At 42.9% G+C, this 26,855-nt stretch overlaps 1 protein-coding gene across 7 annotated transcripts; it reads left to right on the top strand.

Annotated features, from left to right (window-relative positions):
• Nucleotides 1-4,663: 4,663 nt before the first annotated feature.
• E2F6 (E2F transcription factor 6) lies at nucleotides 4,664-24,615 on the top strand. 7 transcript variants are annotated; one of them, XM_009183686.3, is made up of 8 exons: nucleotides 4,680-5,064; nucleotides 11,570-11,624; nucleotides 13,403-13,535; nucleotides 15,088-15,304; nucleotides 17,041-17,196; nucleotides 18,720-18,834; nucleotides 21,144-21,291; nucleotides 22,453-24,615. In XM_009183686.3, the coding sequence occupies exons 4-8, from the start codon at nucleotides 15,150-15,152 to the stop codon at nucleotides 22,497-22,499; spliced, it is 621 nt and encodes a 206-aa protein (XP_009181950.1). In that variant the 5' UTR covers nucleotides 4,680-5,064; nucleotides 11,570-11,624; nucleotides 13,403-13,535; nucleotides 15,088-15,149; the 3' UTR covers nucleotides 22,500-24,615. The 7 variants fall into 7 exon arrangements, 6 of the variants coding, with proteins under 6 accessions (XP_003908335.1, XP_009181951.1, XP_009181949.1 ...); XR_636086.3 differs by lacking the exon at nucleotides 13,403-13,535 and having other exon boundaries at nucleotides 4,664-5,064; nucleotides 18,720-18,838; nucleotides 22,453-23,685; XM_003908286.3 differs by lacking the exon at nucleotides 13,403-13,535 and having other exon boundaries at nucleotides 4,664-5,064.
• The last annotated feature ends 2,240 nt before the right edge of the window (nucleotides 24,616-26,855 follow it).

Here is a 26,855-nt window from a genome sequence, read left to right as displayed (position 1 = left end):
AACAGAAACTCACAGTTTTGGAGGCTGGGAAGTCCAAAATCAAAGCACTGGCAGATTCAGTGTCTAGTGAAAGTCCACTTTATTTCCTGGTTCATAGAAAATTGATGGGTAATATTGAACGTCAACTTAATTGGATGCAATTAATTTAAATAGCCACAAAGTATGCAAAGTATTGTTCCTGGTGTGTCTGTGAGGGTGTTGCCAAGGGGGATTAACATTTGAGTCAGTGGACTGGGAAAGGCAGACCCACCCTCAATCTGGGTGGGCACAATCTAATCAGCTGCCAGTGTGGCCAGAATAAAATGCAGGCAGGAGAACATGGACAGACTAGACTGACTGAGTGTTCTGGCCTCCATGTTTCTCCCATGCTGGATGCTTCCTGTCCTTGAGCATCAGACTCCAAGTTCTTCAGCTTTGGGACTCTTGGACCTTCGACCACAGACTGAAGGCTGCACTGTTGGCTTCCCTACTTTTGAGGTTTTGGTACTCAGACTGGCTTCCTTGCTCCTCAGCTTCCAGAGGGCTTATTGTGGGACTTCACCTTGTGATCATGTGAGTCAACTCTCTTTAGTAAACTTCCCTTCATATATACATCTATCCTATTAGTTCTGTCCCTCTAGAAAGCCCTAATACAGAAGGTCATTATAAACCAAAAAGTATCTGAGACAGGTCTCAATCAATTTAGAAGTTTATTTTGTCAAGGTTAAGGACAATGCCCAAGAGACAGGTCCATATCTTTCTCCAAAGATGATTTTGAGGGCTTCAATATTTAAAGGGGAAAGGGCAGATATTGGGGAAGGAGGAAGAAATTTTTAAAAGGTGTTGACAGATAAGAGCTAAGTGGTTGCATTCTTTTGAGCCTTTGATCAGCCGTTCACATAGAAGAAGTGGGTAGAGGAATAGTCACGTATGCATTCACCTAGCTCAGTGAACCTGCACTTTTACATAAGATAAAATAAACATGGCAGAGGAGGCCATCAGCTATGCATTTGTCTCAGGCGAGCAGAAGGATGACTGACTTCTGTCCTTTGTCTATGTCCTGTCCATACCTATGAAGACAAGCTGTCAATCTACGTTGTCCGGGTGAAATTCAACAGAACTTTTTAGGGTAAAGATCTTGGGGCCCATAGGGAATTTCCTAGTGGGAAAATGTGGAGGAAGCATGTAGCTTTTTATCATAGTAGCTATCGTATTTAGGAACAGAATGGGAGGCAGGTTTGCATGATGAGGTTCTCAGCTTGACTTTTCCCTTTGGCTTAGACACAATCCCACTCCTGGGCAATCTTTCCTCACGACCTAATCACCTCCCAAAGGCCCCACCTCCAAATATTATCTCATTAGAGATTAGGTTTCAATATATGAATTTTGAGAGAACACAAACCTTCTCACCATAATAACTGGACTCAATGATATCTACAACTTTAGTTTCTTCACTTGTGCTATCCAACATGGTAGCCACTAGTTATGTGGCTATTTAAATTACAAATTAAATTAAATTAAATTGAAATTCACTTCCTCAGACACGCCAGTCATATTTCAGGTGCCAATGGCCACACGTGGCAGCGGCCACCATATGGAACAACGCAGAACATTTCCATCATCACAGAAAGACCTAGTGGATACAGTCATTTCCTCACAGACCTCTGGAGAGGACATTTTCAAGTAGAAGGGAAGCAAAGTATCCTCTGACATATGAGACCTTTCAGGATTGCTCAAGCACACCTGTGCTCTTGGCCTCATATTTCAGCCCTAACTTTAAAAACGATCCCTGGAAGTATCGTCTTCAGCCCTAACTGGAAAGTCCCAAAGCCCATGCCCCATTCTGCCCTAGCGCCATTCTGCCCCAGGAAGCACACACAAAAACAGGGCTAGAACTGGGAAATACTAGAATTTCTGTGCTGGGAACTGTGACTGTATACCAATGTAAGACCATGGTGGACAAAGCCACGGATAGTCCCCATGCAACCTGGAACAAAGTTCTCTGAGCCTCTGTACCCTCTTCTATATTCTTTTTTTTTTTTTTTTTTTTTTTTTGAGACAGGGTCTCCCTCTGTCACCCAGGCTGGAGTGCAGTGGCATCATTTTGGTTCACTGCAACTTCTACCTCTGAAGTTCAAGCGATTCTCTTGCCTCAGCCTCCTGAGTAGCTGGGATTACAGGTGCCTGCCACCACACCTGGCTAATTTTTGTATTTATAGAAGAGACAGGGTTTCACCACGTTGGTCAGGCTAGTCTCAAACTCCTGACCTCAAGTGATTCTCCTGCCTCAGCCTCCCAAAGTGCTGAGATTACAGTCATGAGCCACCACGCCCGGCCTTCTACAAAGTATTCTTGAAATAGCTACCTCACAGGCAAATGTGGAAAAGCACCTGTAGTTTACAACTGATTCAGTTATTATTTTTTCTTCGTCTGCTCTGCTGCTATTGTGTGTTAGACATACTCTAATTTAGTACTTATGCTTTCTGCTTATGTGTCTCCACCAGGCTAGTAGCCCCTGGAACACAAGGTAAGGCCCCATCAGATTCAGTTCTTCCCTCAACACCTACCCTACTGCTCGGCCCATGAGAGATGCTCAAAAAAATGTGCAAAAGATTATGTCTTGAGGAAAAGCCAGGTCACAGGCACAATAAGTATGAAGATTGTGCCATTTCCCCGACTCTCCCCAGCTCTGTGCTCATGCTCTTTCTTTAGCCTGGACCACTTGCTACCCCATCCTGATCCACACCCCACCTTTACTTGTCCAACCCCATCTCTGGTTGTAGAGAATCTAGTCATCCTTCAATAATCTTCCTAAAGATCTGAATGCCAAATTAATTAATCAGTTGTGGAGTCAAAGCCTGCCTCTACCACCGCCTACGTAGGACCCTGAGTAAATTTTTGTAATCCTGCTGATCTTAATTTTGCTGATCTGCAAATTGGGCAGAAAAATACCTATCTTTCAGTTTTGATATGAGATTTACATAAGCAAATGTACGTGGAATGCCAAACACATAGCAGATGCTGAATAAATGCCTTAAAATGGCCATTTCTAATGACTCTGGAAAATTCTTCATTCTGTAACAATATGCAGTCTTCTCGAGATCTCCGCTATGTTCTCTTTTTTTCTAGTTTATTTAGCAAATGTTAACAGAGCATGTTTTATTTGCCAGACACTGTGCTAGATGACAGAGATACAAAGATTAGAAGCCAGGCATGGTGTCTCAAGCCTGTAACTCCAGCACCTTGGGAGGTTGAGGCAGGAGGATTGCTTAAGGTAAGGAGTTCAAAAAAATAATAAAACATTTTAAAAAATTAGCCGGGCATAGTGGCATGCACCAGTACTCTTAGCTACGTGGGAGTCTTAACTGGGAGACCACTTGAGACCAGGAGTTTGACGCTACAGTGAATTATGACCATGCCACTGCCCTCCAGCCTGGGTAACGGGGAAAAAAAAAGATTAGAGAAGACCTCTGACATCATAGTCTAGTGGGGAGCCAGCTTCTTCAGGGATTTCTCCCTGCCTCACCTCGCCCACCTCAGGCTGTGTAGAAACCCCCAGTCTAACCGGTTGTTTCCCTCCAACTCTGTACACACCACGGTGTGTTACTTTTTTATTTCAAACATGTGCTGGCCTCTGTTCTAATCACAGCAACCTGTATCCATTAATCCATTTAATCCTCACAACAACCTTATCAGGTAAGTATTGTCATTATTCGCATTTTCCAAATAAGGAAACTGAGGCACAGGCAGATTAAGTAACTGGCTTAATAAGGTCTTCTGGTTTATAAGTAGGAGCCAGGATTTGAAAACACACCTCTGGCTCCAGCTTAATTAACATGCTCTGTTTACTTATCTGTCCCCACTGAAATTGGAGGTTGAACCTGTGGCATATCCAAATGAATAAGTATCGCCTGTGCTCACCCCAATATCTGACACTATAGGTCCACGATAACTCATTCATCAAACAGGAAGGAGGGAGGGAGGAAGGAAGGAAGGAAGGAAGGAAGGCAGGAAGGAAGGAAGGAAAGAAGGCAGGCAGGCAGAAGTAAAACGATACCACAATGGTTTGGTTGCTCACATTTACTAAGCATCAACACTGACCCGCCTGTAAGATGCGCTAACAGAGCTCAGGAATAAAGAAGGCCGGGCGTGGTAGCTCATGCCTATAATCCCAGCACTTGGGAGGCCAAGGTGGGAGGATGGCTTGAGCCCCAGAGTTCAAGACCAGTCGGTGCAATATACTGAGACTCTGCCTCTACTAAAATTAAAATTAAAAATTAGCCGGGCGCAGTGGCGCGCACCTGTAGTCTCAGCTACTTGGGAGGCTGAGGTGGGAGGATCGCTTGAGCCTAAGAATTCGAGGCTGCAGTGAGCCCTGACCACGCCACTGCACTCCAGCCTAGGCGACAAAAAAAAAAAAATTAAATTAAATTAAAAAAAGGAATAAATGAACATCTTTGCGGCTGGGAGCTTTCAGTTATCACCGTCGAGAATTCCAGGCGAGCGCTGCGTTTTCCCAGCTGCCTCTTTTCTCTCACCCCCGTTCCCTTCCTCTGGAATCCGGCTCCATCTCTTCCTTTTCCTTTGCCAGCCTCTCCGTCGATTCCGCGGTCCGGGTTTCCCGGGCGCCAGCCGCCGGGAGAGGATCGGTGCGTGGGAGCGCTCCAGCCGCGGCGGGCATGCGCAGAGGGGGGCGGTGCACTGCGCATGCGGAAAAATGGCGGGCCGGGCTACTTGAGAGTCGCGGGTCTACCTCCTCCTTTCCCGTCTTCGTCGGGAGTTCCCGGGCACGTGAGGCAGTGCCGCGTTTCCTGGCGGGTGGGACGGCCTAGCCGGGCGGGGCCTTGGAGGACGCCGCGGATCCGTCAGTTTCTGGGCCTTTGGAAATCGGCGCGTGGGGGGCGGTGATCGAGCTGCGCGCGAGAGGGCGGGAGAGCTCGCGGGGTGCGAGGGGAGCGGGACGCCCGGCCGGGCAGCATGAGTCAGCAGCGGCCGGCGAGGAAGTTGCCCAGTCTCCTCCTGGACCCCGCGGAGGAGACGGTTCGCCGTCGGTGCCGAGACCCTATCAACGTGGAGGGACTGCTGGTAAGCTCCGGGACGGGACGGGAGGGGGACGGGCGGGGGTCTCCCAAAGCTGACCCCCTCCTCCCCGCGCCGCCGCCAACCCCGCTGGCCGTCGTCTCGGTCGTCTGCTCCCCCTGGGCCAGGCGCTGCCCATCACGTGCTGCGAACTGCGCTCTCCCGCCTTCTGCTTTCAGCATCTGCTCACAGACGTGGTGTCAGTCTTCTGGGCTTTTACATCGGAACTTCAGGGCACTGTTGGAGAAAATTGCTCAACTTTGCATTGGAAAGGCCATGTTTTTCTCCTTCAGTGGACTCTAGCTGTGTCTCTGCAACCTATCATTTGTTCTTCTACCTTCTCTCTCTTCTGCTCTACTGCAGCCGTTTAAAACCTTGTCCACGCTTTATATTTCCCACGCCACAGCTCCCATTCATAAAATTATCTCCCCACCTGTTTGACGGAGAAAATGGTTAGCAGATTTGGCTCCCTTTCCCACAAAGACTGATTTCTTCTACTCTTGTTCTGGACCAGATACTGTATTCCCCGGTTCTCAAGGTCCTTAACAAATGCGTTCTTTTCCATTCCTCCCGTATTTTCTTTTTCTTTTTTTGAGATGGAGTTTTTACTCTTGTTCCCCAGGCTGGAGTGCAATGGCACGATCTCAGCTCACTGCAACCGCCGCCTCCCAGGTTCAAGCGATTCTTCTGCTTCGGCCTCCCATGTAGCTGGGATCACAGGCATGCGCCACCACACCCAGCTAATTTTGTATTTATAGTAGAGACGGGATTTCACCGTGTTGGCCAAGCTGGTCTCGAACTCCTGACGACCTCAGGTGATCCACCCGCCTCGGCCTCCCAAAGTGATGGGATTACAAGGCGTGAGCCACCGAGCCCGGCCTCTCCCCATATTTTCAATTTCTCTGCTGCTTTCTTCCTATAACTAGTAGTAATTAAACATTTTCCCAAGTCATTATGCCTGGTCCCCATACCAAATAGTTTGTGATTATTGTCTCATTTAATTTCTCACAGCAGTGTTTCATAATAGTAAAAGACTATTATTCTTGTTTTACTGTTGCCAAAACAGACCTAGAGATGCATGTAATGCCGGCTTGCCTGTGGCTAGATAGTAAGTGGAGAAACTTGGGTTGAACCTCCAAATGTCTAACTCCAGATGATAAATTCTTGACTACTAAAACCACATTCTCAATCCATCCCCATCTTAAAAGATCCCTCCCTTAATTCCATATCCCTTGCCATCTACTGTCTCTCTTCCCCTTCACAGCTAAACTTCTTGAAAAAGTTATTTACACTCACTCTTTCCACTTGATCGTCTCATTATCAGCCAACCCACTGCTGGGGACCCCTATCCTCAGCACACTTGTGAGACCATTCTAACCAGGGTCACCGACAATCTCGTCAATTCCAGCAGCTGTTGTAGTTTTGACACAAAACTACTTGTGTTGGAAACTCTCCCTTGAGTTTCCTTGACATTGATGTTCCATCTGCTTCTCTGGTCTCTCCTTGTCCTCATCCTCTTCCCAGTCCTTCATTTTTTTTTCCCCCGAGACAGGATCTCACTCTGTCACCCTGGCTGGAGTGCAGTGGCACATCCTGGCTCACTGCAGCCTTGACCTCCCAGGCTCAAGTGATTCTTCTGCCTCCATCTCTCTAGTAGCTGGGACTACAGGCACATGCCACAAGGCCTGGCTAATTTTTTTATTTTTAGATATGGAAGTCTTCCTACGTGGCCCAGGCTGGTCTTGAACTCCTGGGCTCAAGCTGTCCTCTCACCTCAGTTTCCCAAAGTGCTGGGATTACAGCTGTGAGCCACCGTGGCTGGCCACATGTTGATGATATTCAGGGTTCTCTTCTGCTGTCTCTACACATTCTTCTTAGGGGAGTTCATTCTCTCCTCCCATGACTTATGTTACCGTCTACATTTGATCCTTGAACGACTCAGGGTTTGGGGCACCAAATCACATGAAATTCAAAATCTGAATATAACTTTGATTCCCCCAAAACTTTACTGTTTCCTGGAAGCCTTACTGATAACTGTAAACAGTTGATTAACACATATTTTGTATTTACATGTATTAGTTAGTGTATTCTTATAATAAAGTAGCTAAAGAAAAGAAAACGTTATTAAGAAAATCATAAAGAAGAGAAAGTCCTACTCATTCAGGGGAATTAGATGATCGTAAAGGTCTTCATCCTTGTCTTCACACTGAGTAGGCTGATGAAGAGGAGTAAGAGGAGGAGTTGGTTTTGCTCTCTAAGGTGTGGCAGAGGGTAAAGAAAATTGGCATCTAAGTGGACCCACACAGTTCAAACCTGTGTTGTTTGAGGATCAGCTGTATATTGGTACCATCTGTATTGGTGGTCTTAATATTTGAGAATTTGATAAAAACTCTAAGCTCACTGTGGAAAAACCACTTAGTTTGCATGTAGTATCAGCAGATACATCGCTTGAAATCTTAGACATACATTTCTGGTATTTTCAGTTACCATATCGTAATTCCCAAATCTATAAATCTCCCTCAGGGTTTTCCAGCTGTCTACTAGACCTTCCTACTTAGGTTTCCAACTCCTATTAGTCCCCCCTCATCTGAGGTTTCACTTTTCTTGATTTCATTTAACCTGTGGTCCCCCAAACTATTAAAATGAAAATTCCAGAAATAATTCATCAGTTTTAAAATGCTTGCCATTCTCAGTAGTGTGATGAAATCTCGAGCTGTCAAGTACCACCCAGCACCTGAATCTTCCTTTGTCCAGAGTTCCCATGCTGTCATTGCACCCTGCCCTTAGTCGCTTAGTAGCTGATTGTTGATTATCAGACCAACTGTCACAGTGCTTGTGTTAAGTAGCCCTTATTTTACTCAGTAATGGCCCTGAAGCACAGGAGTAGTGATGCTGGCAGTTCCAGTATGCCAAAGAGAATTGATGAAGTGCTTCAAGTGAAAAGATCTAAGTTCTTGACTTAGTAAGGAAAGAAAAAAATCTTTTTCTGAGGTTGCTAAGATCTACAGTATATTTTGAGAGGCCACTTTCACATAACTTTCATTGTAGTATATTGCTATAATTGTTATATTTTATTATTAGCTGTTAATATCTTACTATGCCCGATTTATAAATAAATGTTATCACAAGTATGTATGTATACGAAAAAAATTGTATATATGGGGGTTGGTACTGTTTGCGGTTTTAGGCATCCACTGGGGGTCTTGGAATGTAGCTCCCAAGGATAAGGGTGGACTACTGTATATTCAGAATTGAATTTATTACTCTATTGGTCAGGGTTCTGCAGAGAGACAGACCAATACTAATACAGATTTTGGTACCAGGAATGGTTCTAGGGGAACAGAATTTTAAAGATGAGTTTCCTTTAATTGGGGTTTTTGGAATTGGTTCTTTAATCTGATTAGAACTTAAAAATGCTAAGAGCTCTACTTCTAGTAGTAGAGAGAGCACTGGAAGCCATGACACAAACTGTTTATAGATATGCAAAATAAATGCCTTTGACATTCTAATTCACCACATATAAGAGGCAAATAATTTAGTGACGCTGTATGTGATATTTTCAAACATTTTTGGAAAAACCAGGATTATAATGACATTGGTTGGTTGCTCCTAGTGTCTTTGGACAAAGTGATGAAAGAAAAGGATGAGCTCAGGGATTCAGTTTCATGGCTGGAGTTCCACATAAATGACTTAAAAGTTTCTAAGTGTGCCCTAGGTTAGAATCTTCTATCCTGTAGCCATAGGGCTGAAATTGCTGAAAATCAAACACAAGCCTTCATCATGCAACTGCCAAATTACAATGAAAGTTGAACTCTTGGCCAGGCATGGTGGCTCATGCCTGTAATCCCAGCGCTTTGGGAGGCCGAGGCGGGTGGATCACCTGAGGTCAGGAGTTCGAGACCAGCCTGGCTAATGTGGTGAAACCCCGTTTGTACCAAAAATACAAAAAATGAGCCGGGCTTGGTGGCGCGTGCCTGTAATCGCAGCTACTCGGGAGGCTGAGGCAGAAGAATCACTTGAACCCAGGAGGTGGAGGTTGCAGTGAACCGAGATTGCGCCATTGCACTCCAGCTTGGGCAATAAGAGCGAAACTCTGTCTCAAAAATAAATAAATAAATAAAATAGAAAGTTGAACTCTCTTAGCCTCACAGAGCATCTACTGTTGAAGTAAGGGTATTGGTTGGGAAAGAGTGGGGTTTGGATGGGATCATGTGGGAAGATGAGGCTGGACACATTGAGCCCCTAAATTCTGATGAGTCTTGTTTGCCAGAGGGGCAGTAGCAGTTCCACCTACAGTGGTGTCATCCTTTCCACCCCTGTCTAAGGAGATTAATTCTGCATTGCCTGTGGAGATAGTAGTGGCCTCCTCTGAAACAGTTCCTGGGCAGGACAATGCTGATTCTCATCGGGACCCACCCCACCGCCCCTCTTTGCTTCTAGACCTATTACTAAACCCAAGTCCCAGCAGGCCCCTAAAGGTGAGGTGCAAAGTATGACTGACTCTACTTCTGGTACCAAATCTGTATTAGTTTTCTCTGGAGAGACAGAACCAATAGGATATATATACAGTCATGTGCCGTATAATAATTGGGTCAGCGGTGGATCACATATATGGAGGTGGTCCTGTAAGATTATAATGGAGCTGAAAAATTTCTGTCACCTAGTGACACTATGTTGGCCAGGCTGGTCTCGAACTCCTGACTTCATGATCCGCGCCCCACCCCCCACCCCCTGCTTCCCAAAGTCCTGAGATTATAGGCATGAGCCACCGCGCCCAGCCTTACCATCTTTCTATCTATATGTCTGTAGATGATGTTGCATGCCCTAGCAGGTCTACATGTTCAATTCTAACAACTAAGTTATTTACAGTGGGATTCTGTCTCCATGGGAGTATTCTATATCGGGTTAATTTGTTAATAGATGCTATCATCTTGTCATGGATGATAAGAAAATCGTTGTGCCAAGGATATTGTTAACACCAGTATAAACAAAGAGCCTCTTAACTGCTCACCTTGCCTTTGGGCTTCCTCATTTCCCAGTCCTTTTGCCATGTTGCTGCCATACTTATATTTCTAAACCATTTACTTAATTATGTCCTAGTCTGGTTCAGAAACTTTTGGTAATTCTCTACTGGTTATGACATGAAGTCCAAACTCTTTAGCATTAGTTTTATGTGGTGCCATCATGATCTCCCAGCTTCAAAGTCAAGTCACTTTCACACTGGCCGCTTCAGTGGGTTCCCAGAAACATGCCGTGCCATATACATCTTCACACCTTTGTTCGTTTCCGGTACCACAATCCTGTCTTTTTTCTTCTCTCCCCACGGTTGTTTATTTAGGCAAATCTGACTTGCTGGGCAAGGCTTACCTGAGGGCTGCCTTCACCATGTATCCTTCTGTGATTTCCCTGTCTGGGTGCATCCCTAGTACTACTATTGATTCTCTTCTTAGAGTACCTATGAATTCACTTGCCCCAGTTTTGCTTTATGGCCAGTTTTTTCTTAGATAAGAGCTAAACCTGATGACAGCCCTTCTGGAGGCACATTAACATTGATGTTACTAGGAGTTTCTGTTTATAGGCTTTCGTTTTAAGGTTTGGTTTCATTTTATTTATTTTTTACAAAAAAACAGTTCGTAAATGTTACTACCAGTTTTATGCAAACTTTCAGAGCCTCTAAATAGCTGGTAAAATGGTGAGCATTGATAATGGCACTTCTGCTAATTTCCTGGTTGTTTCAGGAAATTAAAAGAAGAAACTTTTTATCTAATGCAAAAGTTTCTAATTACCCACAGCGTGCATTGTTTTCCATTGTTAGAAATGCTGCTGTTTTACATTAATTATAGTGGGAACACATAGCTGCCTATGAAAGCTTGTGTTCTCATCGGGACCCACCCCACCGCCCCTTTTTTGGAACTTTTTTTCCCATTTTTGGAAACTGCATATACTTTAATAATAGCAAGGAGTGAGCATGTGTTGGTTGAGATAAATCTTCTATCTCTACTAAGCTTTACCAAGTCAGGGACAGTGTCGTAGTGCTCTTCATGTTCGTTTTATCCTCAGTACCTGATGTATTCAGTAATTACCATATTTTGTGTGTGTGTGAATGGTTTTTTTTTTTTTTATTTGAGACAGAGTCTTGCTCTGTTGCCCAGGCTGGAATGCAGTGGCGTGATCTTGGCTCACTGCAACCTCCTAGATTCAAGCGATTCTCTTGCCACAGCCTCCCAAGTAGCTGGGATTATAGGTGCCCGCCACCACGCCTGGCTAGTTTTTGTATTTTTAGTAGAAATGGGGTTTCACCATGTTGGCCAGGCTGGTCTCGAACTCCTGACCTCAGGTGATGCACCTGCCTCGGCCTCCCAAAGTGCTGGGATTACAGGCGTGAGCCACCGTGCCTGGCCAGTAATTATCACATTCATATTCTCAGACCTTTATACTATTGAGTAAAATGCTATTTGTTTGCATTGTTGTTTTAAAATCACTAAGTTAAATTTTTTATCTTTTTTTTCAGCCATCAAAAATAAGGATTAATTTAGAAGATAATGTACAATATGTGTCCATGAGAAGTAAGTTGATTCCTGAATAGGTTTTAGGTTTTGTTAGTTTGAACTTCATATGATTAAAATGATTTGTGTAAGTGTATGAGTTGATGAGAAACTGAAATAAAATGTGTTATTTGTACACTGAAATGTAAAGTTTCAAGGTTTAGTAACAACTCCTGAGGTTATGGGTTGAATAATGTGCACAAATGCCAATTTGTTCTCCATAGAACAGTCTATATTTAAGGCTGTTTTCTCAGAATTCCTCCTGGGAGAGAAATGTACTCTTTCCTTCTTGTCCCTTATCTTAGGTTAATGTTTAGGGTGTCTGTTAGAGGAGATAGGATGTAAATGGCTCTAGTTCCCTCTTCTGGAAGTTTTCATGATAGACTGCCCCACCTCAGCCTCCTAATCTCAGTGGATAGATAGTGCAAGTCAGTGTGAATCTTAGAAATGCTAACCCTTAGTTTTTCCTCAGTGCCTGCCACAGTCTCACCCATAGTTGGTCACTGAGTTTGGTCACCTTCACCTTTGATGTGTTTCTTGCGTCTGTCCCATACCACCAATTTATAATAATATCTAACATTTATTGAGCTCATACAGTGCCTGGCACTGTATTAAGCTCTCTGCATGGATTGTCACAACGACCCTTCAAAATACAGGTGCGGATTAGAATTCTTACTTTATAAAGGCCCAGAGAGGCTGAGTGACTTGCTCAGAGTCAGGGTTGAATCTTGCCTCTCTGGCGCAAGAGCCCAGAGTCTTTACCACATTGAATTGCTTCTCCTCGTTCAGGGTCTGACTTCCTCTGTAGCTGAAGTTGCTGGGTGTCCTTCTGAGAAGGCAGTCAGTGTCCAGGCTCTCCAGCCCGGGTGCTAGAAAACTCCAGGGGGATTTGTCTGATACAGAAATAGGGTTGTTATATCATCCAACCTAAGTTCTTCAGTGACACTCTTTTACGTGTAGAGAAAACCCTGATTCCTCGTATATTTGATTTTAAGTGTTTGTATTACATTCATAAGCCACTTCATATTAAAAGAAACTAGGCAGTAGAGAATGGGTAGACAGAGCAGACCAGGCCATTGTAGCTGTTTCTTGCTTAACGCCGCAGCCTCTTCTTCCTGCATGCTGCCGCCCTCCTCCACAGCTCAAGCTACACCACCTGTGGTCCCCGAAGCACCGCAGGTTCTCTAAGGCTGCTTTGTCTTCTAAGGTGTGGTTCCATCTCCCTCACTTCAGCCCCTCACCCTCTGTCAGAGTGGCAGACACCGCCCATTTGCCTTCCTGTTCCCTGTGCCCAGTGTACTCCCATCAAGAGGCCTTCCCAGTTTCCCCCTGCAGTGAAGGTTTGATTTCATGCTATCGGGTGACTTTGAATACCTCTCTTAGCACTTACCTCAGTACGTGCTGAGCAGTACATATCAAAATTCCTTAAAAATGTCCAGTTAAGGGGACATACAATAATTTCACAACAAAAAGATTCGTTGAAATATTAAGAATTCCTTATTAGACTATGGAGTTGCTTTGGTGTGAAGACCTCTGTAATCCTTTTCACATCCCTTCAGCAACTGTCACGTTTTTGGTGTTTTCGTTATACGTGTTCTTTATAAAATAACATCATAGAAATATACTTATCCTGAGCATGTAAGACCATGCCTTGTTAATAATTACTATAATTAAATATATGCTTTTTAAAGTTAGAATTTCTCATTTGTAATCTTCTTGAGTTTGTTGTAGAATTGTGACCTTCTACTTCCAATTAAAAATCCTTTTAAATTCCTAATTTACCCCTATTTAATCTTAAGTGTAGGAATGGGCTCCAGAGAGAAGACATTTATATTATGAAATATGTACCTTTGTTCCTGAAGTAACCGCCAGTGGTCTTTAAACTAAATGTGACATTGTGGAGGTTCTGAGTAAGGACATTTCTGGCTGAAGGTAGGATGGACATTTCTTTGAGGCATACTGACTGTGGTGTGCTGTGGAAGTAGAGAAAAAGAAAGTCATATATTCCACACCAGAGTGACAAAGTTATTTTAGAAATTATTTTTTCTGCAAACCAAGCCATAAGAACTTTTTCTTAGTATCAAATTGGAAAAGATGACAAGATACTTAGTTCTGGCAAGCGCGTGAGATGAGGTCCGTGTATGCCGCATAGAATGGATAGAACCCACAACCTGCAGAGCTGTTTAGCAGTACATATCAAAATTCCTTAAAAGTGTCCAGTTAAGGGGACATACAGTAATTTCGCAACAAAAAGATTCGTTGAAATATTAAGCAAAATCGTAAAGTTGGAGATAGTCTGAATTTCTAATATTGGGATAAATAGCAAATACTGCATACAGTTAAGCATACAGCCATTAAGAATAATGTTGAAATACATTTGTTGACATGTCAGGATGTTCACAATATTGTGTTAAAAGAACATGTTGCAAAATTGCATGGTCCTGTTTTTGTTTTTAAAAACTATATATATGATTGACACACAAGTGTGAGTGTGTTAGAGGGGTGTGTGTGTATGAAAACCCGAGCCATAGTAGGTGAGTGAGGGAATTAAAGGGATTTTTTATCATTTGTCTATCCGTTACATTAATACAGAGTAGTGAATATTTTTAAAAATAGAGATAGTGGGCCGGGCGCGGTGGCTCAAACACCTGTAATCCCAGTACTTTGGGACGCTGAGGCGGGTGGATCACAAGGTCAGGAGTTCAAGGCCAGCCTGGCCAATATGGTGAAACCCTGTCCCTACTAAAAACACAAAACAATTAGCCGGGCGTGGTGGTGCACGCCTATAATCCCAGCTACTCCGGAGGCTGAGGCAGGAGAATTACTTGAACCCAGGAAGCGGAGGTTGCAGTGAGCCAGGATCGCGCCACTGCACTCCAGCTCCAGCCTGGGCGACAGAGTGAGACTCTGTCTCAAAAAAAAAAAAAAAAAGAAAAGAAAAAATAGAGATACCACTGTTGGCCGAGGTATGTCATCATTGCCTTAATAGTTTGAGCTCTTTCAAAACATTGGTCAGATAACTTACACTATGACATGGATAGAGTCATTAAAAGGGGACAAAAAGCCAGTTCTCTGCCTTTGCTTTGTAAAGAATTCCTTCACTTGAAGACCAAATGAGAAATTTAATTTTAAAAATCATGTGTAATTCTGTTCCTGAGAGTGGTATGGATGCAAATGTAATCTCACTGCTTTGTCTGAGAAGATGCAGTAGACTTGTAAAAGTCCACATGCTCAGTGGACACTGGTTGCATATTTCAAATACTCCTTTATTTAAATTTAAAGCCTTTGTTTAGAGCCAGGATAGGCCAGTGAATTTTTTCTCCAATTTAAGAGATTTATTTCATAGAAACCAGCTTTGATTTGGTCAATGTGTAGGGATTTCTGTAGATGTCTGCTCTCTGATCAAGAGGAAACAGATGATTTTTTAAAATGAGTTGAGAAATGTTATTTAAAGTTTTACAAATATGTTTATTTTGTTTCCCAGAAGCTCTAAAAGTGAAGAGACCTCGTTTTGATGTATCACTGGTTTATTTAACTCGAAAATTTATGGATCTTGTCAGATCTGCTCCTGGGGGTATTCTTGACTTAAACAAGGTTGCAACGAAACTGGGAGTCCGCAAGCGGAGAGTGTATGACATCACCAATGTCTTAGATGGAATCGACCTCGTTGAAAAGAAATCCAAGAACCATATTCGATGGATGTGAGTTGCTTTCAAACTTTTCATGGCTTTTTTTCTTTCTCATCAAGTGACAATTCCGTGCTTAAACTAGATAGTAGCAGTGTTTTGACAGTAGAAAACAAAGGTACGACTTCTTGTTAGGAGAGCATTCTATAAAATTTTCTCGCATCATCCTGGAGAGTACATACATTTTTTAAAAAGTATTTCCTCAGTTCCAGTTGATTACTGATATTGGGAAAATCTGTGAAGGTTGTAAAACAGTGGTTTTCACACGGCCTTGTAGTAAACACCTAGAGGCTTACTGCCTCTGGAGTTGTAATTCGCTAGATCTGAGGAAAAGCAGGAAAGTACATTCTCAACAGGTAGCCCAGGAGATTATGACGTAGTGAGGTGTTTGAAACACTGCCCTGAATATTAAAAGAAAAATCAGACAGTGTCTAAAAGGCAGTTGCTAAAGACTTGACATGATGAGGAGGAATCCAATGGAAAGGAAAGCTGAAGACTGGCATAGATAAAGGTATCTGTGCATGCACACGTAAGAAGAAAGCTGTTAGAATAGGCAAGTATTTTGGGACAGGGAGAAATAGTTGCAGCAAATAAGTACATAGTGACCTCTCAGGCAAATGCAAACCTACCAAGAAAGACTGTAAAATGATCCTAAATAATTAGTTATTAGAGGAAAGGGATTCATAAAGGAGGTCATTTTTTCAATAGTATGGAAGTATAGGTTGAATTCTAATTTGAGCATGTTTACTAAATAACACTAAAAAACACTTTAGGAGTTTATATCGGCATGCATTGTGAATCACTAATTAGAATCAGATTTGAAAACTGCCAGGTGAAAGATAGAGGCAAGAACCTTTCCCTATTTAGTTTCCATTAAGATTGAAAGGAAAAAATGAAAATCAGTTGTTGCCTGGTCATCATACTGGAGTAGGCACTAATTACTAAGGAAAATATGTACATTTTTTTTTTCTTTTGAGAGGGAGTCTTGCTCTGTCACCCAGGCTGGAGTGCAGTGACATAATCTCAACTCACTGCAACCTCCACCTCCTGGGTTCAAGCGATTCTCCCACCTCAGCCTCCCCAGTAGCTGGGATTACAGGCGCACACCACCACCCCTGGCTAATTTTTGTATTTTTAGTAGAGACAGGGTTTCACCGTGTTGGCCAGGCTGGTCTCAAACTCCTGACCTCAGGTGATCCACCTGCCTCAGCCTCCCAAAGTGCTGGGATTACAGGCGTGAGCCCCATGCCTGGCCTGAAAATAATGTCTTTTTTAAAATGATGAATAGAATCATTATATTCAGATAGAATGTGTACACTAGGGAAAAATACAGACTCATCACACTTTAGCAGAGGAACTGTCATTTAGCCAACACTTTGTTTTCATATGTAGGAACTCAAGTACTGTAAGATTATAACTTATCAGAAGCTATGTTGTAAGGACTAGGACTGAGGCTGAAGCTAGGTGTTATTGACTCTTAGTTCAGTGCCCTTTTGCTTTCTTAGGCTGTCTCTGCTGTTATTAATTTCTGTTAGGTTGTAATGTATTTTTTTTTTTTTTGAAAAAGACTGTATAAGATGAAGAACTATAAATGTATGTACAGAAGGAATAATGGCTGTCTAGAACGAAGATAGCAGAAGTTAAGAGTCCCTAGTTTCTATTGTTGTGGAAAACACTTATGGTAATCATTTGGAGAAGTTCCAGTAACCTAACTTGAAATTCCTGTGTGGTGATTTTTTTTTCTTTTAAAGAGGATCTGATCTTAGCAATTTTGGAGCAGTTCCCCAACAAAAGAAGCTGCAAGAGGAACTTTCTGACTTATCAGCAATGGAAGATGCTTTGGATGAGTTAATTAAGGATTGTGCTCAGCAGCTGTTTGAGTTAACAGATGACAAAGAAAATGAAAGATATCCTTTAAGTCTATACCTTTCTAAAATTTCTGCTTCCAAAACAGATTACTTAAGTAGTAGAATCAGCTTGGGGACTTAATTTATATATTTAAGATATAAAATTAGACCATTAAAAGTTAAAGTAATACAAAATTAGCCAGGCGTCATGGCAGGCACCCGTAATCCCAGCTCCTTGGGAGGCTAAGGCAGGAGAATAGCTTGAGCCTGGAAAGCAGAGGTTACTGTGAGCCGAGATGGCGCCATTGCACTCCAGCCTGGGCAACAAGAGCAAAACTCCATCTCAAAAAAAAAAAATAATAAGTAAAAGTTGGTAGTAATATAGCCTCAAACATACACAAATGGTAGGTTTTTTAACTTCTGTGTGGCGTTTCTTAGATTAAATTCTGGATGATGACCTCAGGGGTACAGTACCAAACCAAGGTTGATGGTACCACTTAAAATAGGAGAGTATTCATTTTTATAGTCTGAATACTATAAGGATAATAAAATATTTGTTGGCTTTTGTGAAGTTCATGTTTTTCCTAGAAATGTGTGAACAGAAGTTGATTTCCGAAACAGTGAATTGCCATTGAAGAGGTGCTTAAAGTCCCGTTTGTGTCCACAGAAGCATGTTGCTGCTTAATAGCAGTGTTGCCTTGAAACTCAATGTCTCAGGGAGCTGGGGGGTGGGGCTGGGGGAACCTTGTCTTTGGTACTGACCTCCTGGGTGTCTTAGACCTGTATGCTGTGCTGTGCTGTTCCCTGTGGCACCCTTTGTGAGGGGCTCACTGATTCTGAGCTATCCCATACCCCAGATTTACTTAAAACTCTCTACAGCAGTCAAAAACCTCTATTCCTACAGTACAGTTACTGGAAGGAAAAGAAAAAAATAAGCACCAACATTACTGCAGCCAATCAGAGAAAAAAAAAATGTTAGGGAAACCCAGTAAATCACTCAATTGGTAAAATTTGAGGCAACACAGTGAAACAAGACGAAAAAGATTCAGGTAATGAGATGGAAAATAATTTTGGATAAAGTAATATCACACATGATATTCTTGAGAAACTTAATCTCCAAGTCGTTTATGCCTTTTTATAGATTTTTTTCCGTCTTTCATTTTGGGGGATTCTTGTCAAAGCCCTGAATGTTTTTTCTCAAAGTTATAGTAAGATCTAGCTTACTATAACTGAAAGGGGAATAGGATGAAAATTTGAATTTCTTCATGTGGTATATTTGTGTTAGGGACTCAGACTTTATTAATATTTTTCTCCAGAAATTGCCATCATAATCATAATACTACAGCTTAAATTCTTTAGGTTGAGTTGTAAATATTGTAAAATGCTTTATTAAAAGCTTAATTTTATATGAATAATAAAGATTATCAATGGAATAATTTTTTTACTACTTTCCTTAATGCTGAACTTGTATCTCATAAAAACTAAAGACATTCTAACATTACGCTTGCGTTACTGAATTACTAGAGATAAATTACTTCCCCAATAAACAGCATTCTGTGTAGAGATCCTTGACTGGGTTTTACACTAGCATATGTGACCTATCAAGACATTCATAGCATTCAGGCCTTCCATGAACAGATCGTCATTGCAGTTAAAGCTCCAGCAGAAACCAGATTGGATGTTCCAGCTCCCAGAGAAGTAGGTAACCCTGCATTTTAAAAAGGATTTAAAGAGGGGTGAGGGCCGACTGCTTAGGCTGTGATTTATTGCAGTCATACTTAAGAGCCATTGTGTGCACGTGCACTCTACATCCGCTGCTGCTGAAGGCACTTCACACATTTTAACTTGCTTCAACTAACACAAGTCAAGTAGTCATTATTATCTTAAAGATGAGGAACCGAGAGCTCACAAAGATGAGTTAACTTTTTCAGGATCACCAGAATTCAAACCCAGTTAGTGTGGCTTCATAGTTTGTTTTTCACTATTGTACTGCAGTGCTTCTTAGAAGAATCACCAAGAATTGGCCCATCTTAAAGTTCCAAAAGTAAGATCTGCTCTCAACGAAGGCACTGGGGAGTTAACAAACTCATGAAAGACTGATGAATAAACCAGAACACTAGGTTCTGAATTTAAAATGGAAAAGCAGGATTTCTGTGTCAATGAACATATTTTTGTCAGCTGCCAGCTGCTCGGTGCATTTTTTCCCTCGCAGGAAAGTTTGCATTGAAAGATAATTGCAGCAGAAGGCTGCTTGATGAGGACGGAATCAGAACCAAGGAATGTGGCCATTCTTGGGCCACATCCTCAAGACTGACAGCCTTGATAGACTGATTGGTGCTCATAGTACAGTCCTCTGCATTGCCCTGGGGGTTTGCCTCCTGCCTAGTGAGGAATGTTTTCTTGACCCGTTTTTCCTTTTGTCCCCAGCAGACCACTGTTCAAGTGAGCCCTGTATTACTCGACAGTAGTATGGGTTAAGGGCCGGCTTTCATTTAACTCAGTCACACTCAAATTATGATTTCTTGGTGATGTTTCCTAGTTGTTTTATTTTTAAGAAAGAAACCGCTAATCAACACATCTTTACTTTGGGGCATAATAATTCATTCTGCAGAGACTAATGGATTTTTGGCTTTTCCCCTATGCAATGAGCTGCTTCAGACTGTAATTGCTAAATCTGGCTGAGCCTTTGATCATACCTGAGGCTTCTTTTAGAGTCCCATTTAAAGTCTCTGCACGTGGGCTCTCTTGGCCGGAGCCTGACCGTGAAGATCTGGGGACCTAGTGTGGTGGTTGGCAAACTGGCCTTAAGGTCAGATCCGGCCTGCTCCTTGTTCTTAGAAATAATTTTATTAGGACACAGCCACATGCACATTTGTTTACATATTGTCTCTGGCTGCTTTCATACTATAGTGGCAGAGTTAAGAGGTTGTGACAGGGATAGTGTGACTCGCAAAGCCAAAAGTATTTACCATCTCACCCTTTATGGGAAGTTTGACAACACCTAATTTAGTGGAATGTGAAGTCCTCAGCTGCCTAGCAGTTGAGAGTGACATTGGTTCCTTTTATCGTTTAGAAATATCTACTGAATTGTACAGGATTTATCATTCAAACCAGATGTGACCTGGCATTCTAGAAGCTGAGCACAGATGTTCTCCAGCCCACTTGTCGGGTACCAGGAAGTCATAGCAAGGACGACAAGTGAGGCTCTGAGATGTCTGAGAGGCTGCATCTCCCCAGACTCACCCTGGTGTAACATCGCAGTGAGGTGTGGAGTGGGAGGGAGCAGTGGTGTCTGTGAGTCTAGCCGAGGCCTAACTGCATTAAAGGGGAGAAAACAGACTTTGTTACAGTTGAAGCAGCTCCCAGTTAAAGCAATCATTTATAACTGGAGCTGTTCCTTAAGAATTTAGCATAATTCCCAGTAGAAGCATTCAAGTTGCCTGATATCTTATGGAAAAAGTATTTTGATTAATCCTGGGGAAATCTGAAATCAAAGGATGTAAAAATCATGGTGAGTTGTTAATAGCCCTTTATAAATAATCTTTACAATTTTTTTGATGTTTTACTTGAGGTATATTTTGATCTTTTCCTGTGCTTTCAACTGGACAAAAGAATGGCCCTTCCATTATCTCAGGATCTGTTCATTGGTCTGGCAATCCAAGCACATATTTATCCTGTGAGACTAGGGTATGCTAGAGTTCTTTGTCATCAAAACACTTTTTGACTCGAGTACGGCCTTCTTGAAGGGTCAGCTCCTGAGTAGAAAAAGGCTCTTGAGTACTGAGATTTTCCCATGATAGCTCTTGAGGTTTTCCCATGATAGCTCTGAAGCCATTACTGCAGGATCAAGCGTAACTGTCTTCAGCGTGTGAGTTGGCCAGTGCTTTAATGTGACTACAGCTATGGTGATTTTTTCAAATGTCTCTTGAAATTCTTGCAGTTCTAGTGAGTGAAAAAGTACGGTTTATTATTTCATTCATCTTGACGATTCCTGTGTCCTTTGCTAGGACTCTATCACAGTGCACATAAGGAGCACCAACGGACCTATCGATGTCTATTTGTGTGAAGTGGAGCAGGGTCAGACTGGTAGCAAAAGGTCTGAAGGAGTCGGAACCTCTTCATCTGAGAGCACTCATGCAGAAGGCCCTGAGGAAGGTAAATATACCAGTGATTCTGGCAGTATTTTAAATAAGCACATATAATGTTGTTAATGTGTATTATGGCCTTAAGATATTTTTACTCTTCCTATCCACAAAAACATAAGTAAAAAATTACAACATAATTCTTACTGTAGTTGAGAATATTTCTGTGAGCGTTACAGTTAAATTTCTGTAGTTTTGATAGCAGTGGAGACTTAGAATTCTGTTTGGTCCCATGGTGGTACCAGCTTGCGATGGTCTCTGAATAGGGCAGGCTTTCAGTCAAACAGCAGCTCCACTCAGCCAAAGAGCCTGCCCATGACCCGGCCAGGAGACTCCCCCTTCTGCACATCTTGGAGAAGGGAAAGGTCTAGACCTGCTTGACCCAGGCAGTCACACACCCACTCAACTCAGCGAGCAGCCCACTCCACAAGAGTCAGTCCTCAGTTGCACATTTCTAAGGACATTGCCTCTGGACCCACCTGGCCAGAGCAGTGACTCCATCTCACCTCAGAGCCCAGCTTGCAGCACTGCCCAACAGCAGATCCCAAATAGTGGAATTGCCTGAGCAGGGGGCCAGCATCCTGTGACCGGCCTGGGCAGAAGCCATCACGTACCCAGCCAGCAGGTCCACCGACATCTGAACAAAGACCCAGCCAACTGGAAAACCGGCCTGGGCAGAAGCCATCACAGTGCCCAGCCAGCAGGCCACCGACATCCGAACAAAGACCCAGCCAACTGGAGAACTCAAGAGCTGAAGACCAGGGTGGTCTTCAGCTGGCCCTTGCAGAGCCACAGGCTGGACCAATAGGAAGCTTTCACTGACAGAGAATACCTGTAATGACCAGAAGAGGGGGCTGTTGCCCGCACACAGACAACATCACAAAGACACAAGGATTACAAAGACTGGGGGAATCATGGGGGCTCTGAAAGAAACTAGTAAAGCCCTAATAAGGGAAGGCTTCCTCCATTCTCGGACGGGTGCTTTCAGGTACAAGTTCGAGTTCCGGTTTATTCGTGAGAGACTGAAAAAATTAGCCTTATGCCATTAACCTGAGAATGCGTGTTCTTGACCAGGCATCTTCAGGGTTTTCTGAAGTAGTCGGATTGTGTATTCTTTTACATATTTGCCTATCAAACCTTCACTTAGGTGAATTTCTCTCTCATTCTTTTTCAGAAGAAAATCCTCAGCAAAGTGAAGAATTGCTTGAAGTAAGCAACTGATGGCATTTGAGAATTTGTGTATTACTGAGTTTTTTGGGAACATCTTTGTGGAGAATTATGCGTCAAATTTGATTCTCAGAGCAATAAATTATCCATGAAGTGCTCTCGTTCTCAGTAGCGGCATCATGGCCAGTAGTGTCTTTGAGGAGTTCGCCACTTAGATTACTGAGTAATTGTGGTTTCCACATTTGAAAACAACTCCTTTTATAATTATTCACTGCTTTTTGTCAGTGAAATAGACATCTTGCCTCCTGAAGTAGTTTCATCACAGAGTGTCATGAAAACAGACAGTCGGGCTGAAATGGACAGTTCTTTGTGGACTCTACCCTTCCCTTCAAGGAGTATATCATATATCACAGAAGAAATTGCCTTACACTGGTTCATGTTTGCAGTTACTGTTGTACATTGGATAGATGTACACACGAATTTAAATGTGATGTCTTTGTATATATCTGTATAATGTTTCGATTACTTACGAAATACGTCTGAGTGACACTTTTCCCCTTGTACAGCCAAAATAATGTATATATGGAAAGTGACAGACAAATTCTCTAATTTCTTTGGTATCTATAACTTATTAGAATCCTCTGGATGAGGGTTAGAAGAGAGTTTTTCCAAACTTCTACATGTAGAAGTATCATAAATGTGCTACACATTTATGTTTGTGGATTTAATTAAAGTATTTTAATATGGTTTTCAATGCTGAAATTGGAGTCAGATACTTCTTGGTTTTAAGCTGTCTACCTACTTGCTGTCTCCCAGCAGCCTGGTGGCATGCCCAGTGTTTTGGGGGGCAGGGATAGAAGTGCCATCAGGAAATAGCTGAATCCATTGTGAAATATGAATTCAGTCATGGTGATCATTGGAAACTCTTTTAAGGTTTTTGCAAGTAGATTTTGTAATGTTTGTGTATGCAGCCTTGCTGTTCAGTCAGTCAAAGGGGTTTTACTTACGACAAGTTGTACCTTGCCCTCTCTCCAGCTCTACTCCCACATTTTCACGTACCTAGCTATTTCTACCTCATTGGGTAAGTCATTTACCACTCTGTGCCTCAGTTTACTCTGTAGTTTACCATTAGACTGTGAGCTCCTTGAGGGACTTTGTCATAATCACTGTTATATCCCAGTGCCTCACACCATGCCTGACCCTTAAGAAGTGCTCAATAAATGTTTGAACAAATAAGTGAGTGGAGTGAGTGAATTGTAAAATCAGACTAATAATATTTGGTTTGTCTATCATACAAGATTCCTGTATCGTTTGAATTCAGATTGTGAACCTTGTTTTTAAAGAAATGAAGCAACTTCAAATTCAGACTGTGTTTAAAAAAGATTTAAAATCAGAATCCAAAATCAAAGTATTAAAAAATAATGCTGAGTGTTTAGGATTCACATACCTCTGAGCTCCAGTGGCTTTTGCCAGTCCTGTCCCTCTGCTGAGCACCAGCGCCTTCCTGCAGCGGTCCTGCCGGCGGGTTTCTGTGCACCTGGGGATAGAATATGCTCTTCACTGGGTGATTAGCCCCAGTGCTTTTCCTCCCTCTGTTTTATTGTTTGAAATTAGCCAAAGAAAAGCTGCAGGGGGCGCTGCTGATCATTATTGGACCGGTTGGTCATGCTGTTTCACAGAATTGGGAATACAGGAGGAAGAGCAAGCGTAGGGTAAACAATAGGCTTGGGACATGCTTGATGAAAGCAAGAGTTTCGGCAGGTCGCTGTGTGTATGTAGGTGAGGTGCTCAGTGGAAAAGTCTGAGCTGTATAGTAGGTCGGACAGATGTCAGTTTAGAGGTGGTAGTTTAAACCGCAAGAGTAGGAGGGGTCATCTGAAGAGTACAGCAGGTCCAAGGGTATCTATTTAAGGAGAAATACAGAAGAAAAAGTCTCCTGAGAAGGAATAATGGGGTGGTTCGGGAGGGAGAAGGCAGTGTCCCAAAAAAACAACAAAGGTTTTACCAAAGGTAATGCCATCATTTCTGAGCAGCAGTTCCTTACTTGTGAAAATGTGACAGATGTTCTCCTTTACAAATTGTTCTGAAGGTAAAATGAGATCATGTAAACGAAAATCCTTTGTAGATTACAGATGTGTGTTATAAATGAAGTATCTCTCGAGTCACTCCATCTTCTGGCGTTTGGTCTCTGATTTTTAAAACGGATAAAATAAGCATCCCATGAACTTGTTTCTGGGCCCTTCCTCCTCACTAACCCTAACCTTTCCAACCTCACTGAACCACCTCTGAGTGCACCGCTTCTTCCTTCAGAAACCTTGAGTGATCCGTGTTTCCTTCAGGCTGAAGTACAGACTCTGGATACAGAAGAGCCCCAGCCTCGCTTTCCAATCTTGCCTTGGTACCTGCCTTGCAGACCTTCACCTCAATAAATCGGTCTCATCACTACCTGAAGCACACAGTGAACTTTCCCATCTCCCTGCCTTTGGTCTTATCCTATTCTCTTCCTGTTCTCTGTGTTTCAAAATCACATCCTATTCTGGACCTGGCGTCACCCGTGCCTCCCCTTTACTCCTACCCTGCATGCAGTTTACACACAGCACGCAGGTGGCCATCTTCCTTCCTCGTAAGTTGCTGTGGCTAATTTCCCAGCTGCCATTCCATGTTGTCAGAGTGTAAGGTCATGTCTTAATATGTATTTATCATATTAATATAGTGTTCAAGTATGATAGGGTTTGGCTGTGTCCCCACCCAATCTCATTTTGAATTGTGTTCCCATAATCCCCATGTGTCATGGGAGGGACCAGGTGGAGATAATTGAATCTTGGGAGTAGTTTCCCTGCATACTGTTCTCGTAAGTTCTCATGAGATCTAATGGTTTAATAGGGGCTTTTCCCTTTGCTCGGCTCTTACTCTCCCTCCTGCCACCATATGAAGAAAGATGTATTTGCTTCCTCTTCCACCATGATTGTAAGTTTCCTGAGCCAGCCATGCTGAACTGTGAGTCAATTAAATCTGTTTCCTTTATAAATTACCCAGTCTTGGGTATGTCTTTATTAGCATTGTGAAAATGGACTAATACAGTAAATTAGTACCACAGAGAGTGGTGCACTGCTGTAAAGATACCCGAAAATGTGGAAGCAACTTTGGAACTGAGTAACAGGCAGAGGTTGGAACAGTTTGGAGGGTTCAGAAGAAGACAGGAAGATGTGGGAAACATTTAGAACCTCCTAGAGACTTGTTGAATAGCTTTGACAAATTGCTGATAGTGATAAGGACAGTGAAGTCCAGGCTGAGGTGGTCAAGATGGAGATGAAGAACCTATTGGAAACTGGAGTAAAGGTCACTCTTGCTATGCAAAGAGACTGGTAGCATTTTGCCCCTGCCCTAGAGATCCATGGAACTTTGAGAGAGATGATTTTTAGGGTATCTGGCGGAAGAAATTTCTAAGCAGCAAAGTGTTTGAGAGGAAGCAGGGCATAAAAGTTTGGCAAATTTTGCAACCCGATGATGGGATAGAAAAGAAAACTCCATTATCTGGGGAGAAATTTAAGCTGGCTGCAGAAATTGCATAAGTAATGAGTCAAATGTTAATCACCGAGAGAATGGGCAAGATGTCTCCAGGGCATGTCAAAGACCTTCCAGCAGCCTCTCCTATCACAAACCTGGGAGCCTACGAGGGGCCCCCCTGCTCTATGCTGCATTGGGACATGTTGCCCTGCATCCTAGCTTCTTCAGCTCCAGCCTTGGCTAAAAGGGGCCAACATAAAACTCAGACTATTGCTTCAGAGGGTGCAAGCCCCAAACCTTGGTGGCTTACATGTGGTGTTGGGCCTGAGTGCACAGAAGTCAAGAATTAAGGTTTGGGAACCTCTGCCTAGATTTCAGAGGATGTGTGGAAACATCTGGATGTCCAGGCAGAAGTTTGCTCTCTGGAGAACTTCTGCTAGGGCAGTGTAGAAGGGAAATATGGAGTTGGATCCCCCACACAGAGTTCTGACTGGGGTACTGCCTGGTGGAGCTGTGAGAACAGGGCCACCATCCTCTAGACCCCAGAATGGTAGTCTTGCCCTGTGCACCCTGAAAAGTTGCAGACACTCAACATCAGCCTGTGAAAGCAACCCAGATGGGGATGGGGTGTACCCTGCAAAGCCACAGGGGTGGGGCTGCCCAACGCCTTGGGAACCCACCTCTTGCATCAACATGACCTGGATGGGAGACATGGAGTCACAGGAGATCATTTTGGAATTTTAAAGTTTAATGATTGCCGTATTGGATTTCGGACTTGCATGGCACCCATAGCCCCTTTGTTTTGGCCAATTTCTCCCATTTGGCACGGGTGTATTTACCCAATCCCTGTACCTCCACTGTATCTAGGAAGTAACTAACTTGCTTTTGATTTTACAGGCCCAT

The sequence above is a fragment of the Papio anubis genome, chromosome 14 (assembly GCF_008728515.1).
Source record: "Papio anubis isolate 15944 chromosome 14, Panubis1.0, whole genome shotgun sequence".
Lineage (NCBI taxonomy): Eukaryota > Metazoa > Chordata > Mammalia > Primates > Cercopithecidae > Papio > Papio anubis.
Note: the sequence above shows the minus strand (reverse complement) of the source record. Positions and strands in the feature narration are given on the sequence as shown.

Excerpts from the sequence above, each read along its gene's own strand:
- E2F6 (XM_003908286.3), top strand. The coding sequence starts at position 4,957 with ATGAGTCAGCAGCGGCCGGCGAGGAAGTTGCCCAGTCTCCTCCTGGAC. Across the intron at positions 18,835-21,143 it reads ATGTTCCAGCTCCCAGAGAA|GACTCTATCACAGTGCACAT; the intron begins GTAGGTAACCCT and ends GTCCTTTGCTAG. Across the intron at positions 21,292-22,452 it reads TGCAGAAGGCCCTGAGGAAG|AAGAAAATCCTCAGCAAAGT; the intron begins GTAAATATACCA and ends ATTCTTTTTCAG.